At 38.4% G+C, this 13,857-nt stretch overlaps 1 protein-coding gene across 1 annotated transcript; it reads right to left on the reverse strand.

Moving 5' to 3' along the window:
* Nucleotides 1–2,450: 2,450 nt before the first annotated feature.
* Nucleotides 2,451–13,685, reverse strand: LOC137889113 (protein-tyrosine kinase 6-like). Its single transcript, XM_068732749.1, has 8 exons — nucleotides 13,075–13,685; nucleotides 11,487–11,608; nucleotides 10,856–11,019; nucleotides 9,490–9,655; nucleotides 7,127–7,288; nucleotides 6,469–6,650; nucleotides 6,235–6,388; nucleotides 2,451–5,067 (listed from the first exon to the last, which is right to left on the reverse strand). The coding sequence occupies exons 1-8, from the start codon at nucleotides 13,506–13,508 to the stop codon at nucleotides 4,886–4,888; spliced, it is 1,566 nt and encodes a 521-aa protein (XP_068588850.1). The 5' UTR covers nucleotides 13,509–13,685; the 3' UTR covers nucleotides 2,451–4,885.
* Between the last annotated feature and the right edge of the window lie 172 nt (nucleotides 13,686–13,857).

Raw genomic sequence — 13,857 nt, forward strand, 5'->3', positions numbered from 1 at the left:
AGCTTGTCTGATCCTCTGACGGGTTGTGTTTCATGCCCTGATGGGACAATCAAATATTATGAGAGAAAACTGTCTATATGGCTGATATGACTGCGGCCGAAAATTGATGAAAATAAAACACAGGCTGTAGGAAATTCAAGACATAGATGTCTCTTTAACGCGTCAGGACAGAATAGTTTCAGACACGGTCTTGGGTGGACTGTAAAACCGTGACTGGAGCTGGTTGAGAGCAGAGCTGCACTCGGGGCCAAGAGTTTTTATTACAAACAAGTCACGAGCCATGATAAGCCAAGTGTTATAATTCATTACATAAATTAAACCTGTCACATTTTATGGCTTCTGCTCCACCAGAAGTCTAGTACTTTAAATGGTGATTGGTGTTTTGCTTTGATTTGTTGGCAGGATTCTAATTTGATGAGCAAGAATCATGACACAATTAAGTGTTTTAAACACTTTCTTTAAGAAGTGAATCTGGTCCAAGCTCTGACTACCGCTGCTTTTAAGATCATTTGTAATTTCATATTTTTGTGAAAGCAATGCTTAAAAAATATGCTAATCTTCATGTTTAGTTGAGTAAAATAGATCATGTTAGTGTTTAGGAAAGGAAATCAAAACTAAATCTAATTTCAAAAACACTGAATTTCCCCTCACTTCCTGTGCTTTTCACAATAAATACTATCCTTGGCACCCTTCATTTTCTTTGCAGTCTGTACTTTGTAGTTATACTTTGCAACAAGGAAGCACTGTTACCGCTCAGCAAGGAGTTACACAGTTGTAGTTTTTACTTCTAACAGGATGTCCATATGCGATTAGAGGACATTTCATATATTGCCGACAGTGTTTTAAAGCTGACCCTGGAAAAAAAGCCAGAAAAGTTTTAAAGTCTGACCTTTGGTCAATGTTTGGTTGTAATCAGGCTTTTCAGATCCAATCTCAGATCAGGAAAGATGCAGAACAAGACCAGATAAATCCAGAAAGATGTTGTGATCAAAAGTATAAAGCAGAAAGAAGTACATCCCTGAAGCTTAAGTTACTGAAGAGGCAGACCTCTCTTTCTTCCCTCCTTCCCTCCATATGAATCTCTTCCTGTTACTCTTGTCCCAAATGCAGCATCTGTCGTTGTCAACAATGATACACTACTACACTACAGCCTATATATGTTGTCACTTATTATCGGGCTGTTAATGTGTAGTTTTGAAATGTATTGCTCGAATAGTTTTAACTGAAACTTAAAAATAATTTGCTTTTGCTTTTGGGTTTTGCTTTTAAGTACAACAGCGTATTAGGGCCATTGTAGGAGCAAAACAATATAAATGAAGGAGCCGGTAATAGGGAATAATATTAATAGAAAATACTAGGAATTTCCAAGATTAAAGTCGTAAATTTACTAGAAAAAAATTGGATATCATATGAGATTATAGTGGCAAATTTACGAGAAAAAACTCACAAATTTAAATCCATATAATTTACAGTCACATCCTTCTGCTAACTTCGCTAAGTTCGTTGATAGTTCTCCCTGTTGTGGTATTATTAAGTAAGTTAAAACTTAATTAAATGTATTAATCCTTGTCAGCTCAATATCGGCAGTTTCAGTGCATTTTCCATAAATTGAATGCATGAAATGTCTGTATATGGGTGCACTGAAAGTTGAACTTGCTGCTTATCCGGTTCGTTAAGAAACAGAGATGGATTGTATGAAACAATAACAAATAGTTATTTCTGCCTTCTCTGCCTCTCACTTGATTTACTGCCTCAGTAAACATTGTGAACATGAGTTTATGGTCTCAATCACTAGTTTCAAGTTGTCTTAAATATAGAATGATGTTGTAAATGATGGTCCCATTTAGAGTAAATTGGACTATAAAGCAGGGTATGATTTAGGGCAGGGGTCTTCAACGTTTTTCAGGCCAAGGACCCCCAAACTGATAGAGAGATGGAGCAGGGACCCCCTACTATACAGTATATTGTATAAAATTGTGTTTTATATTAAACTGGGCCTATAGTGCCATGTATAAACATACCTTGTTATTGTGCATTCAATACTAAGCTATTCAAATAATGCACAAGTTCATATATTCATGTTTTTATTTTAAAGGTACAGTGAGTAGGGTGGCCGTGCCACTGCCATTTAGAAACATACCTTGTAATGATAATCATACATACAAGCTATTCAAATTGACATTTTTATTTTAAACATAAATGTGGAAAGGAAAATGAGTGATGGCCTATTAGTGCCACTGCCATGCATAAGCATACGTGTTATCTTGCATACAATACTGAACTATTAAAATAATGGACAGATTCATGTTTTAAAAAATAAATAAAAAATGTATAATTTATTCCTTCCTTCCTTTCTTTATTGTGTCTTTTCTTCCTGTATTCCCTCCTTCCTCCCCATCCCTAAAAAACACCAATCAGCCAGCAGAACATCCCTGACATCAATACAGATTGAATATCTATATTCATTTTATTCATAAATGTCATAAAAATGACCAACAGTTTATGTCAGTATTCATAAAGGGTTTGACAATACCATATTTTGGCTAATAAAGCTGTTTAAATTTGAACTCCAACAGCAGAGAGACAGAGAATGTGGGTCAAACATCAAGTTTTATTTACCCTGTTAATGCTGAAAGCAGACAGGAGGGAATGTAACACCCAGAGACACACACACACACACACACACACACACAAACGTACATTGATTATGCCTGAGAAGCAGTTTCCTTGACGTACATAAATGCTCAAAAGTGTTCTTTAGTACTTGTCATAATCACATTATTTATAGATTCATAACATGTGTTGACATGTTGACATGTGCATTGTGCCTCTTTATCCAAAACTGTTGGTCTGTTCCTTATAATCCACATATCACATTGATGTTTTCTATATTAGTGAGTACCGATCCGATACCTGTATGCCTCACTGTGTGGAAGTGACTGAGATTATTCTTTAATGTATAAGGCAACATCAGGCTTGACTTAAACATTGCTTTCGTAACTCTGTAAAACAAAATGTAAAAAAAAAACATAAACATAAATGTACTGAATTGTTATTTTATTTAAATAATGGTATCCAAAACATGATCAGCCCATTGTCACTGATACCCGATCCAGTTGTTTGAGTCAGAATCGGATCCAATTCGATATCACTATCGGTGCATCTCTGATTTCATATCTATAGCACTTGTTCTAAACCTGGGGATTGAGACCCCGCCCACAAGCTGTCACTGTATTTTAGGGTTTACAAGATGACTAATTTATTTTTAGACCTTCCTCTAATCTGAATAAATGTATTTCCTCAGGAATAGATAAATGGAATGAGAGTGGATCACATTGTTTGTGTCCTGATGATCACTGATGCAAGAGACAGCAAGGGATGAATCATGGAAACCGTTTATAGCAGCTCAGAGAAGACTGGACTTGTTGAGAAACTGTTGAAATACTGGTGGGGTATGAGCTGTGAAGAAGATCTTTGTATAATGACTGTGAGTGTGCTGCCCCTCTCTGGCCAAAGCCTAACATTGCAGCTTATCGTGTTGACTTTATCGACAAGTTAGAAATTTATTTAAGTAAAATGAGTTTGTTTAAAGCTTTGCAAAGGCTGCTGGTGTACTTCTCTCTAAATGTTTTGAGGTTGTCGTGACTCAGCATTATTAGTTGGAGCTGTTTATCACATTTGCTTTACTTTGATTTCAGGGGCCCTTTAGTCGGCCCCTTCGCGTAGCTTTTGATCACATGATCCTCATCAGCAGATGTTGTGTGTCAGCCTGGTTATCATGTAGTCACATTTCCATTTTCAATGTTTATCTTTTGCCTCTATCAAACTCTCTGATGGTGAAGATCATGTGAAGCAATAAGAAGCTCCAGAGCAGCTACTAAATGGATCTTTAGGTGAGATTGTTTTGTCAAGTGTTATTTAAAAGGTTTAGCATGAAGTGTCACACACAAAATAACTATTTGTATATCAATTACTCACCCAGTGTTACCTTGAATTCTTGAAGAGAACTTTCTCACATGCCTCCAGAGTGAACAGAGGATCAAAAACTGAGCGAAACTATATCATCAGTTTAAAAACTCTCATACAACTTGTGCAGTAAATCTTGTTTATCTAGTCGTATGCTCACTTCTGAAGCACATGCATCTTCTGCCACTACTGTCATGCTTGCTGTTTTTTTTAGCAAAGATGCATGTGTTTGGGACCTTGATAAATGAGACATGGAATATACTGCATGAGTTGTGTGTTTCGATATAGATTTGCTGTGGTTAAACGCGGCCCCCATTTACTTCAATTCATCAAGACTTTTCACAGTTCTCCTCAAGAATTCAAGGTAACAGGGAGTAACTGATGTACAAATAGTCATTTTGAAGGAGAAGTATTCCTTCAAATGGTGACAAGACATGAAGCATACCTTCAAAATTCACATTAATCTCAAACATTTAGTTGATACTAAATCTCAACACACATGGCTTCTCATGGTTCTATATTCTATTCTTTATTTCTCACTATTCAATCGAAAAGATAAAATTAATTAGCAGCTGTTTTACTAACTGCTCTAATCTTTGAAGTGATTCTTTCTTGTACAGATGCCACTCTCTGGTTCCAGACTTTTTGCTGCTTTTCAAGCATTTGGTTTAATCTCTACAAAAGTCACCAGATTATTCAATAATGAAAATAATCAATCGGCATAGTGGACTGAATAAAGTACATCAGGCGTTGCAGTTTTGCACATTGCAAACACACAATGAAAGTCTTTCTACGCAAGAGCCTGTAAAATCAGTTTCCGTTTAAGCAAAAGTCCTCAGTGAAAAATTGTCGTGATCCCGGCTCCGTGTCGGACTCTCTGTGGTGCTGAGGTTGTACTGCAGGTTGCGGAAGGTGGCGGTCATTCCATCTCGTAGGAGCTGTTGTCCAGTTGATCCTTGAGGGACTTAAAATCTGGCCTGTCGTCAGCCTCGGTGCTCCAACATTTCAGCATAATTTTATAGAGATTGTTGGGACAATTGGGCGGAGCTGGCATCCTATACCCGTTGGTAACCTGCTGGTATGCTTCCTGGTTGCTATATGCTGAGGGAGAGCAAGGGAAGGAGCGCAGAAGTGGTGAAGAGAGGTGAAACATTTATTTGTACCTGTAGATACACATGGAGGCTTTCTCAATGTACTCCTGTGCAAGCTTTAGTTGTGATGGAGGTGATCTTGAGGAATTATCTAAAGCCCTGTTTGCACGGGACTAATATTACCAGGGGACCTCATGTGATTTAGTAAGTTGACCCCCCTTACATCTGTGTTTCATGCGGCGCATTCGCATGGGATAAGCAAAGCCTGTTTATACTTGAATTTTAGGCCTACTGATATTATTCTCCAGCTATGATGCCTTAACATCTGAAAAAAGATGACGACCCCAAATCACAGAGATGTGGTTTCGCACAGGACTAATATTGTCCCATGACCTCTGGTGTTTGGCAAAATATGGTAGGGTATTTGCTGTAGTTTTTTTTTTTTCGACAAATTATGGAAATTGCTGATTTGCACGGGATTAAGATCACAGACGACCTCAATCGGGTGACCATGGCTAAGTGGAGAGCAGGGCCGTCCTTCAATCAGAGGATCGGCTAGTCTCATGTCAATGTGTCCTTGAGCAAGACACTTAACCCCAAATTGCTCCCGTAGCTGTGCCTACGGTGTATAAATAGATACTGAATTATAAGTCTCTTTGGATAAAAGTGCTAAATGACTGTAATGTAACCTCCGCAAATATTACTAATTTATGCTAGTCCTGTTCAAACAGAGCTTAAAGGAGACATAATATGCTCATTCATGTCCATGCTTGTATTTTGGGTTTCTATTAGAACATGTTTACATGCTTTAATGTTCAATAACCCGCTTTGATTGGTCAGCGTTGGGTGCCTCAACTACATGGAGTTAAGCATAACTTCTAACAGTGAATATATAGTTGTGAAATCACCCTTTATAGGGAAATTGGTTATTTATTTCATCATCTTCTGAAAACTCACATTCAATAAATATATTCAATCACTTTGGATGAGCAAATAAAATTGGAAATAAACAACATTAAAAAACACTTAAATCTCTATAGGACAACATGGGAAAATATTTTCCACAAGAACTTCAGCTTGATATTTCATTTCGTGATCGCCATATATAATTGATTGAAACTACTATAAATTATATTTTTTAAAACCTCTTATCCAAAAACCATTTAATTCCACCAACCTGGATAAGGAGTGCCTCCATAGGTGAAAATCTCATAGAGCAAGACACCAAAAGACCAGACGTCTGACTTGTTGGAGAACTTCCCGTGGCTGATGGCCTCGGGAGCGCTCCACTTGAAGGGAATCTTTTTATCTTCTGTGATGTAGAACGGCTCCTGGATGAGAAATCTTTGTCTTAAAACCCTGCAGCCTTGATTTCACTTCAAAAAGACATTTCATATCACTTCCTTCCTACCTTGATCACTCTGGCCAGTCCAAAGTCAGCCACCTTACAGATATAGTGCTCCCCCACCAGGACATTTCGAGCCGCCAAATCTCTGTGGATGCTGTTCTGCTCCTCCAGGTATGACATCCCATCAGCCACCTGGGCACCCATGTCAATGAGTGATGCAATGTTTTGATTGTGCCCCTCTGGACCTACAAAAGGAAAAAAAACACACGACAGAAATAGATTTGCACTGAGAATTAGACCAAAGTGCATTTATTGTCACTTTTAATTCTAACTGACAAGATTTAAAGTTTAACCTTCTAAACAGAAAGACTTAACTTCAAAAGCAGCTGCGAGGTATCTTGGTTTTGTGGTAATTTTGGTGGTCACAGAGAACAAAAACTGAATTGTGCATCTGGCCCATCTCAAGGTCCCATTCAGAAAATATAGTGTGCTAATGATCTTACAGCGTGAACATGCCCATAAAGTTTTGCAGCCGAGTGCATTTTTGTCCTTTTCTGCATCTGATTGTATTTTCCCATGTGGCAAAGTGTGAATGCGCTTGAGGCCAATGTGTTGGTTGTGAGTGCCACTAACATCCAAACCTCCTCAAGGGAGTTAAGAGAGAGGAAAGGGAAAAATGTAAGCCCAGGTTATAGGAAAGGAAGGAGAGGAGGTTTTCTACCTCTGAGGAAATTGAGCAGGCTTCCTTTCTCCATCAGCTCAGTGATGATGAAGTAAGGGGCTGAGGCCGTGCAGGTAGCAAACAGAGAGATGAGGTGACGATGGCGTAGACTCTTCAGGATCTGAACTTCCCTCTGAAATTCACGGTGGTTCAACTCCGAGTCTGGGAAGAGAAAGAGACAGATAGAGAGAGAATGGGGGGAGAAAACAAAAAATGGATGAAAAAGAGGAACACAGGAGGGAAAAAAAGCAAGAAACAAGAGATGGAAACCAAGGAAGCCACATTGAAATCTTGACCATTTGACAAGATGTTATTGTCACATAAATGTCGCATTTATTACAGGTAGGAGATACCTTGAAGTGTATCTAGTTATTGTTTTAGCAAGAATCTGGCAATTAAAGACATCTCATGATGCAGGGGTTACGATTCAATATATTGCAATACTGTAAGCAAGGTGATATATTGCAATTTTTTACAACAGTGCCATGTGCATAAAATCTGAGTAACATCCTACATCATAAAACTACTTTTTGTGCAATTTGAGCCACCGTCTGCCACAAATCTTTGCATGCAAACTTTTGATTAAAAGTCGATAGTGATTTTGAGAATCTATACAGTATCACAAAACATAATCGAGATACTCAATTTTATCGATATTTTAATACACCTCTAATATCTCAGGGGTTATAATATTGATTTTGTATACTGAAGTCTCTGGATTACCTTGAATTGGATTAATAGATGTCTAACATTTATTATTATGTTTAATTGATAATCAATTCATAAAGCAGTATCTGTTCCATGTATTAACATATGTGTTTCAATAACCTAATAACTCATTGGAGGACCCATGTTTTTGATTGAGTTAAAGTGTAATATGTTTTTTAAGCACTAGGTGGTGTTTTTGGTTCAGCCAGTTTAAGATCATGCCAGTGATCGCAGATGTTGTTGATTGGGAAAAGAAGCAAACAGTTTTTTAATTGTGCTCGTTCAATAACGTGTGGCGTTATTTGTTTTGACTTTGTGACCAAACTTTTTGGAAGTGACGGTCACTTATGGACACTAGAGGGAATTATGATTTATCAACTAATAGAAGGAAACTGACTACAAGTAAATCCTGTGTTTTATTACATTTGAACAGTAGTCAGTGTTGATCTGTGTTACAAACTATTAATCATAAATATCTAGAATCATCCACAACACACTGCCCTGAGTTTCATTCTACAGATACATTGTGAACAGTGATACCTGGAAATATGAGCTATTTACTTCCTGTTTAACACAATATTACTGTACAGTGAGTCATCAGAGCTACTTGACAGACTGCACTTTGCTTCATGCTTCTACAATAGCTCACCTGACTATTCCCATTTTACTTTTTGAAGTTGTTTGTTACAAACAATTGATAAAAAAACAACATGTATCGTGATTATGTTAACAGTAGACAGAGATTAACACGTACTTTATGGCAAAAAAAGATGATGAATGTCTACTCAACCAGGAAATAAATATACTGATTGTTGCACAACACGGCATCAGGTTTAATGAATAGTATAACTGTGTGTCACTTCAGTTCCACACATAACAATGCTGCTTGAATGTATCATGGGGATTACCATGATTGATCTCTCGATCTTCTTGTTCTGTCTCTCATCAGTTTTACTGAAACGTGGTCTGACATGTTATCGAAAATGCATATTTGTATTCTTAGACAACACAGGGAGGAAATCAAGCACTCTTTAGCAGCAGTAGTGGAAAGTAAATAAGTTAATTTACTTAATATACAATTTTGAGGTACTTGAGTATTTCAATTTCATGCTACTTCATACCTTTCAGAGGGAAATATTTTTCTACATTTATCTGACAGGTATAGTTACTTTTCAGATGAATATTTTTAAACATATGATAAACTTATACAACACATCGTTAAAGATTACACAAGATAACCAAAATCAATGTCTATTTCAGGCCTCTTGTCATGTTTCAGATGTGTATGATTGGAGAAAAAGTCGATAAAATATAAACCAAATTTGATGTTTTTTACTTAAAAACCTCACAGCCCTTCAGATTTATCTCGTGAGCTTTTGGAGGTACCCGACCCCAAACTGGAGACCACTGGTTCCCCAGTATCATACTATAAAATAATCAGTACAAACCTTCAGCAACCGCAACAATACAATCTTGCCTACACATAGATGCATCAGTATTAATAATCTAATAATAATTTTGATGCTGCTGTTTCTTTTTTTTTATCAAACACTTCACACCCATCTCCTCTGTTTTTGTGGAGCTTTTGCCAAACAACTCCTCATGATCCATCTATTAAATAAAGCTTCATTAGATCAACAAAGATGATGAAATACCACTTTTGATGATCTTGATGGCGACATTAATGTGATTTTTCCAGCGTCCCCGGTAGACTTCAGCGAAGTATCCACTTCCCAGCTTTTCCTCCAGGGTGAACTCATCTTTCGGGAGCTCCCACTCATCCACTGTAAAGTGATTCAAATCTAGGGTGGCTGGCTTTTTCTGAAGGAGGAAACACACATGGACATACTTGTATCTAACAAAGGGACACAGATACAGTACATACATTCTCATCCATACATATGGGCTTAGGTTAAATTAGTATCTTATCTTAGTATCGTATCTTTTTTTCCATCACTGCAAAATTTGGAAATGTAATATGTAAAATATATCTGTAAGGTTTGTTGCCGCAGCTAATAATTTTTTTCATTTTCAAGTCTTTGACAATTATTTTCTTGATTAATTGTTTAGTCTGTAAAATGTCAGAAAATAGTGGAAAATGCCCATGACAAATTGCGTATGTCTTAAGCCGAAGTTATACTTTCAGCGGGTACGCAAGTTTCCTCTAGTGTCTGTGTGACGTAAATGACATCCTCAGAGGGTGAACATGTAGGCTTTGTGTGGACATCCATGTACGCCAATTTGTTGTGACCATGTAGGAACGTATCCTCCAAGCAGACAGCACAAACGGAACTATTAAGTGTTCGTGGTGTCCGCTGCTGTCCGTGAATCATGCTTCCATTTTGGAGTATAACTAAGTCTTTAGTAGGAGTCATCAAATGTCTCATTTAGTCTAACCAACAGTCCAAAACGTATGATATTTAGTTAATATATCACATAAAACAAAACATGAGCAAATCAGAAATTCAGAAGCTGAAACTGGGGAATATTTAGGCATTTTACTTGAAAAACGACCTAAATGGTTGATTATCAATATAGTTGCGGATTATTTTTCTGTTGATCGACTAATGGTTTCTGCTCTAGTTGAAAAAAATCTTGTTATAACAGGGCACCGTCCTGGCTTTAAGGATTTTTTTATTCCGGCCTATAATTAAAACTCTGTACTATCACTTCCACTTCCTAATTTTGAGTCCACTCAGAAGCTGTTGTATTGGCTGATAGGAACATTCATTTTATGTTTTTCACCACAGGCATCTGGGACTTTGTGTTGCATTTTTCTTTCCAGCATTGTAGTTTCAATCCATTTGCTCCTTGCAAACTTCTGAATATTTGCTGCATGATTTTTTTCTGTGAATTTTACATTCAGGCTTAGTTGCAGGAAAACAATTTAAAACATCTACAAACACAGGGACACACATTGATGTGCAGCGCTCTAGCAACAACTATATTTGAGTGAATTCTTTGTCCACAGGTTTTGTTCAAGCAGAGAGATGGAAACAAAACCAACAGAGCCTGTCCTACCCTCTTGCACGGTTTTCCCAGTGTGACGGTGTTGTTCAGGCTGTTGGCGCAGTAGAACTCCACCAAGTCGATCAGAGAGCTAAATCGTTGGTTGTACTCCACGTGAAAAGAACCTTCGTCTGTTTTGAGGACCTTGAAATGCTTCACCTGAGTGTTTGACCTCACTGCGGAGAGATTCACGCACACAAAGTCAAAATCAAGCCCTCAATAGCATTTTTGAGTTCTCTTAATATTTGTTACCAAAGCATTGTAGTTTGAGCTTCTAAAAAAACAGCCCCAATTGATTTTCAAAGAAATGTAAAATACCAAGGGAAAATAAGTTCATTGACTTAACGTGTCAATGAGTGAGCTTTATATATGTGGGTTTGACTGTTTCCCCTTTATTTTACTCAATACTTCCCACACATGTCATTATCTTAACAAACACACCCTGCACTGGTTTTTTTTAACTGAAGTGGAACTCCCCCCCCCCCCACACACACACACACACACACACACACACACACACACACACACACACACACACACACACACACACGCACACACACTTTCTATTTCAAACTATTGCCACCACACAGCTTTCGTTCTGTCTTTTGGGCTTCCTCCATCACCCCTCTCCTTCTTATCTTACCCGAAAGAACGTGTCCAACGTTGTCTTTCTCACTTTCTCGGATGAGGAAAGCTCCATTGGCATTTCCTGATCCCAGCAGGTGGCCTTGGGCCTCAAAGCGGTTCATTTTCCCAAAATACCACCTAGATCAAGACAGAAAGTCAAAAATGAAAGTAATTATTAGGAAGTGTTGTCTTGGTTTTCAAACCTTTTGATAATCAGTCTGTTTACAATATCTGGCAACTGTTTTTGGTAACAAAACAGTATCTGATATGACAACAACATATGATCTGGTTTTAATTTTTCAAGGTAAACCTTTAGTGGTCAGAGTATCTAAACATGTCAAAAGTATTTATAGAAGCAGGTGCAACAACAGCACGCAGTACAGTACACAGAACAAAGAAATCATTTGCTTCTACGATACATCATCCAACCAAAGGAGTTATTGTGACAGTAATAAAATAATAATATAATTCAAGTAGCCTTCCAGCTGGTGTTGACATGTGGGAAAAACTTCACATTACACACTTCCCATTCTGTTGAAGCAATAAACAAAGAGAGAGAGAGAAAAACAAGAAGTGGTGAGGCTGACTGCCGAAGTGTTTACGTCACAGTTTGCTTCACTGCTAGAAGACACAAACATGGCACTGACATTATGAAAGGTGTTATTGACATTTCTCATGGTGTTAACTCAAAACAGAGGTTTGAAAGGGTTTATGCAATCCAGAAAAGTAAAAAAGAAAGAAGGGAAGATGTAATTCTTCATGAGATAAAGTTGGGGCTATGAATTCCCACTTAGAGACTAAAGGAAATGGATGAGTGGCGTCAAAAGGTGGCAGGTTATGGAAACGTGTACTCCAAACACACTAGAGGGAAATATTAAATTTGTGAGGAAGAATGATGACTGACATTTATTTGTTGAATGTTCAAGTTTAGGAAGCTTATAGTATTGTTTTAGGTCTTCTGTAGATGAATAAATAGCATCAAAATAAATGTTTTGCAAGTTTTGCTGGAATATAATTTGCATACACATTATTTCATAGAAAATATGTGTTTCAGGCCCAAAATGGACTCTTCCTCAGGTAGAGAGGTATTGACCTCAGCTTGAAATGTTGTCGGCTTTTTTCAGATAAAATAAGATAGAGATTATGTTTAAACATAACTCATGTAATTACCAAAGAGCTGCAGTAAATCATACATTTGTTAAGTGTATAATGGCTTAAACAGGTGATCACAGCTAGTTTCTGAAGCTATGGTTTGTACTTTTAAACTGACTGGTACTACAGAATATGTGTTCTGTGTATGGCCATACTTCACAATGCTTCCTGTTGACAAGGATTTCTCACATGCTGGGAAGCTTGTAATGTATTGCTTGTTTCATGACCTTTGCCCCATTATTTTGTTAGAATGTAAAAATTGCCGTATGTTAAGCCTATGATTTACATTTTTTAGATTGATTCCCGTTATATGGGCCGAACTGAACGTGCATAGCAAGTCAAATGTACAGTAAATTACGAATTAGGAAGGTCTGCTGAATCAGAAATGTAATGTGCTACGAGTTAAAGAGGAGTATGTTTCCGTAAGTGTTCAGTAAAAGTGAACCACCCACTGTTGCATCCGTAGGGACTCGGCCCGCTCCAGGTAGTTTTGGGGCACGATCCCGGTCTCCAGGACGCGCCCGTTCTTCTCGATCTTACGCGCGGTCCACCATTCTCCACTGCTGTTGATAACGCTGAACAGATCTCCCTCCTGGAACGACAGCTCATCCGGGTGCCGAGATTCAAACTGCCAGAGCGCCTTGTAGACGGAGCGTCCCTGGGGCACTGTGTCCGACGGGGAGATTGGACTCGGTGCTCTCTCCACAACGGAGCCGTCATTGCTGCCGTCTACCTCACCACCTCCTCCTCCACCACCACCACCACCACCACCACCACCACCACCACGTCCTCCATCTTCTGCTCCAGGAGGAGGCTTTTTATCGTTGAAAATCCTCTTCCATAGCGCGTCCAGACATGGGCAAGCTTTCCGCAGACACTCACCCATAGATGACCTTGAATGTCTCTCTCTTGCAGGCGCCTTTTGTGCACCAGAGCGCTTTAAAGCGCGTCAGCCGGCTACACCTGTTGGACAGGTAGAGAGGAGCGCAAGGAATCCTTGGAATGCCTTTACAGGAAAACTGCTGTTTCTGGGGTTGTCCTGTTGAGAGCGTGACTAACTGCACTCAAGGGACTGACTGGAACTTCCTTATGCCAGGCAATAATAAAACGCACGAGAACCCCGCCTACATAATCTGACAAACGCGTCGTAAATTTTACTGCTTATAGATGGTTCAGAAAGATACCGGTAGACTACTGGTGTAGACAGATTGCTTAACCACCACACATCCATCTAT

This window comes from Cebidichthys violaceus, unplaced genomic scaffold (assembly GCF_023349555.1).
Source record: "Cebidichthys violaceus isolate CVI_PGR_0920_01 unplaced genomic scaffold, fCebVio1.0.p SCAF_6, whole genome shotgun sequence".
Lineage (NCBI taxonomy): Eukaryota > Metazoa > Chordata > Actinopteri > Perciformes > Stichaeidae > Cebidichthys > Cebidichthys violaceus.